This window comes from Empidonax traillii, unplaced genomic scaffold (assembly GCF_003031625.1).
Source record: "Empidonax traillii isolate 1590-97213 ecotype Southwest subspecies unplaced genomic scaffold, ASM303162v1 scaffold27:size3997909, whole genome shotgun sequence".
NCBI lineage: Eukaryota > Metazoa > Chordata > Aves > Passeriformes > Tyrannidae > Empidonax > Empidonax traillii.
Window position 1 is genome coordinate 2840551 of NW_020955220.1, and position 2805 is coordinate 2843355.

General features: G+C 37.2%; 1 protein-coding gene across 5 annotated transcripts in view; it reads left to right on the forward strand.

The window, feature by feature from the left end:
• Positions 1 to 2805, forward strand: part of BLNK (B cell linker) — a 97166-nt gene that overhangs the window by 69689 nt on the left and 24672 nt on the right. For 2 of the 5 annotated variants that reach the window (XM_027908944.1, XM_027908962.1), the window contains one exon: positions 2681 to 2737. The exons of the other annotated variants lie outside the window; for them this stretch is intronic. In XM_027908944.1, the coding sequence (XP_027764745.1) occupies positions 2681 to 2737 (57 nt within the window). The remainder of the gene's footprint in view (positions 1 to 2680; positions 2738 to 2805) is intronic. 5 annotated transcript variants of the gene reach the window in all.

Below are 2805 nucleotides of genomic sequence, written 5' to 3' on the forward strand. Positions count from 1 at the left end.
TGCTACTCAAATTGAAAGAACAATCAAATATTCATGAAATACATTTGACTTATTACCAGTATGTGTTAAAACACTTATAAAATCTGAATTGGCTCTTGATTATGCAGAAGTGTAAGAAAAGTTCTTGTATCAAGACTTGCTCTCCAGTTTAGTTCATGTGGGGTGCAGTTGTGGAGGGATTCCTTTACCCTCCATGTATTCTTAAAGGTCTTTGGAAAGCAGCCTGAGCCAATGGTGGGAACAGGGAAAAAAGTGACAGGTTGTTTCTTCATTACTTAAAAGTTCCTGTGTGTTCCCCATCCTGTGTCAGAATTTTCTGGCAGTAAAATTAATGGCCACTGCAGGATAGCAGTCACCTGCTTGCCCTTAATCACATGCAAAACTGTTTACAGTACTGGAGCCCCAGCTGCTGTGCAGATCATGCTGTCAAAGAGGATTATGTACTCAGGTGTAGAAGCAATGGGTGTAGCCAGAGTTGTATAAACAATGAGAGCTGGGGGCATCTTTTTCATATTCACGTCCTTGGTGACAGAGAACAGGGAAGGAGAGAAATCAGAGGTTTCACACGGCAGGGTGGTTGCCTATGCTTGAAACACACTGTAAGGACATAGCACTCTTCTGTAAACCATAAGCTTTAAGCCTCTAGGCTTTGTTCAGTGGAATCCTAGCCCCACTGGAGTCATTGCTAGAAGTCATACTGAACGTACAGCAAAGTCAGGACTTCACCCTAAAGTTTTGGTAGGTGCTGATCTACTATGTTGAATAAGAAACTAGAAGGTCACTTTACTCACCCTGTTGCAGTATCACATCCTATCAAAACTTTCTTTGCAATGCCATCAGAAATCACGCACTTGTAGTTGAGTTTGTGACAGAACACCATCCAAATATGTTCATTTCATGAAATCACATTTGCTATGTGACCTAAAAAACAAAAAGATGCTTTACTCAGTTATTTAGTTGAATAAGTCTTTACTTCAGATTTACTACAGATTTACTACTTTACTACTGGCCTATTTTTCTATACAATTTATAACTTAGTAATTTCAGACAGAAAAATGGTTATTGTGTTACTAAATGTCTCGTCAACCTGCAGAGCTGCAACTAGAAAACATCTGTGATTCAACTCTTGGCAGAGGGAAAAGTGGTGTTTTATGAACCAAACAATGAGAGAAATGTACTAAAATCAAGTTGTACCACACTTAGAGAAACAGCAAAAAATATCATACCTAATTTTAACTATTATTCTGAAGAAACATGAAAGTCACTGCGTAGCTGGACAGAATGTTTTGAGTGCCAGGATTTTATTAATACAACAATATTTCCTCAAAGTGAAGACACATAAATCACAGCTAGATGCCATTTTACTGTCAGAGCACATTGTAAAAAAGTGTGAAAGAGTAGTAATAACACTTTCCAGAAAAACTTTCAGATTAATTTTATCTTATATAGTTGCCACATACTTCCAAATCTGTAACAAACTATTCCACCAGGTCATGAGAACACACTTCAGGAAAAGTTTATTTGTCAGCTAGATCACACCTTTTGGAACTCTGAAAATGTTTCTGGGAAAGTTTGATTAATTTATCTTTTAATCACAAGTGTGATGATCTAGTGCACTTAAAACTAACATGTACTATAAATATTCAACTCAGTAAAGATTATCAGTTAATTTTTGTAAAAACTTCTAAGTTTAAATGGTCCCTAAGAAGGGAGTGGACTTTGTACAGATTTAACAATAGAAAAAGTGAAGGACTTTTGAAAACGTAGAGTTTTCAGGCACATCTTAAACGCTGGGGAGTGAGCAGAAACACTAGTGAGGAAATGCACGTGTGGGAGAATTAAGTGCAACACAGAAAGGACTGCTACTACCCATGTTTGGTTACGTTTCGGGGTGTAGCCTGTATAAATAAGTGTTGCTAGAGCAAAACACCCAGACCTCTCCTGCAGTTTATTTTAAAATCCTCCATTTAGTGTAGGAAAACAAAAACATGCTATGAATTCAAAGTATGTAATTAATATTTGCAGTTTCCACATATGAGAAAAGTTAAGCACATGCCTAAATGTTTTAGTATGCTATAGGGGGCAGTCTTGGAATACATTGTTTTAAAATGGAATAGCTTATTCTCTTTCAAGTTGTTATGAATTTCTGTACCATGCATTTTGTTCGTGTGTGAGAGGCATTTGTACCCCATTGTATGAAATGTCCCAAATGCTACTTGGTTATTTGTTGGAGCTAAAATGTATATTCTAGGGTTAAATACACTTAAATGCTGATGCTAAACTGAATGGCATTTGGTTCTTTCAGTCCTTCCTCACTTACTTCAGGGGCACAGGACAAAGTCAATTGCCGTTTTGCAAGCATTTGTGTGGATGATGACATCAGAATCTGAAATAGCTACGTAACCACACCTTGGCATAGGGTTATGTCTTTTGAGCTTGTGTTGTGGTTTGCACATTTGGTAAAGTTCTGGCTCCTGTACAGCAAAGCTCCAGCTGACTTCAAAAGAGCCTGGATTACAGATCTGGCATTCAATAAATACAGTGAGAATTACTTTTTAAGTGGATTTGAAATTTAGAATGAATAAAATATTTGATGAGATTCTAGCAAATGTAGATGTGGCCGTGAACTGTTTCAGCTCTGTGAAAGAAACATAATTTCTTTTCTTCTATTGATATTCAGGTTCCAAAATGAACAAGTGGCCTTAATTTGCAAAACTGGGAAAGATACTTGGGATCGGTATGCTACTTTATAGCTGCACAATAGCACCATAGGCTGCTTAGACACAGACTTCTGTTCTGTACTTC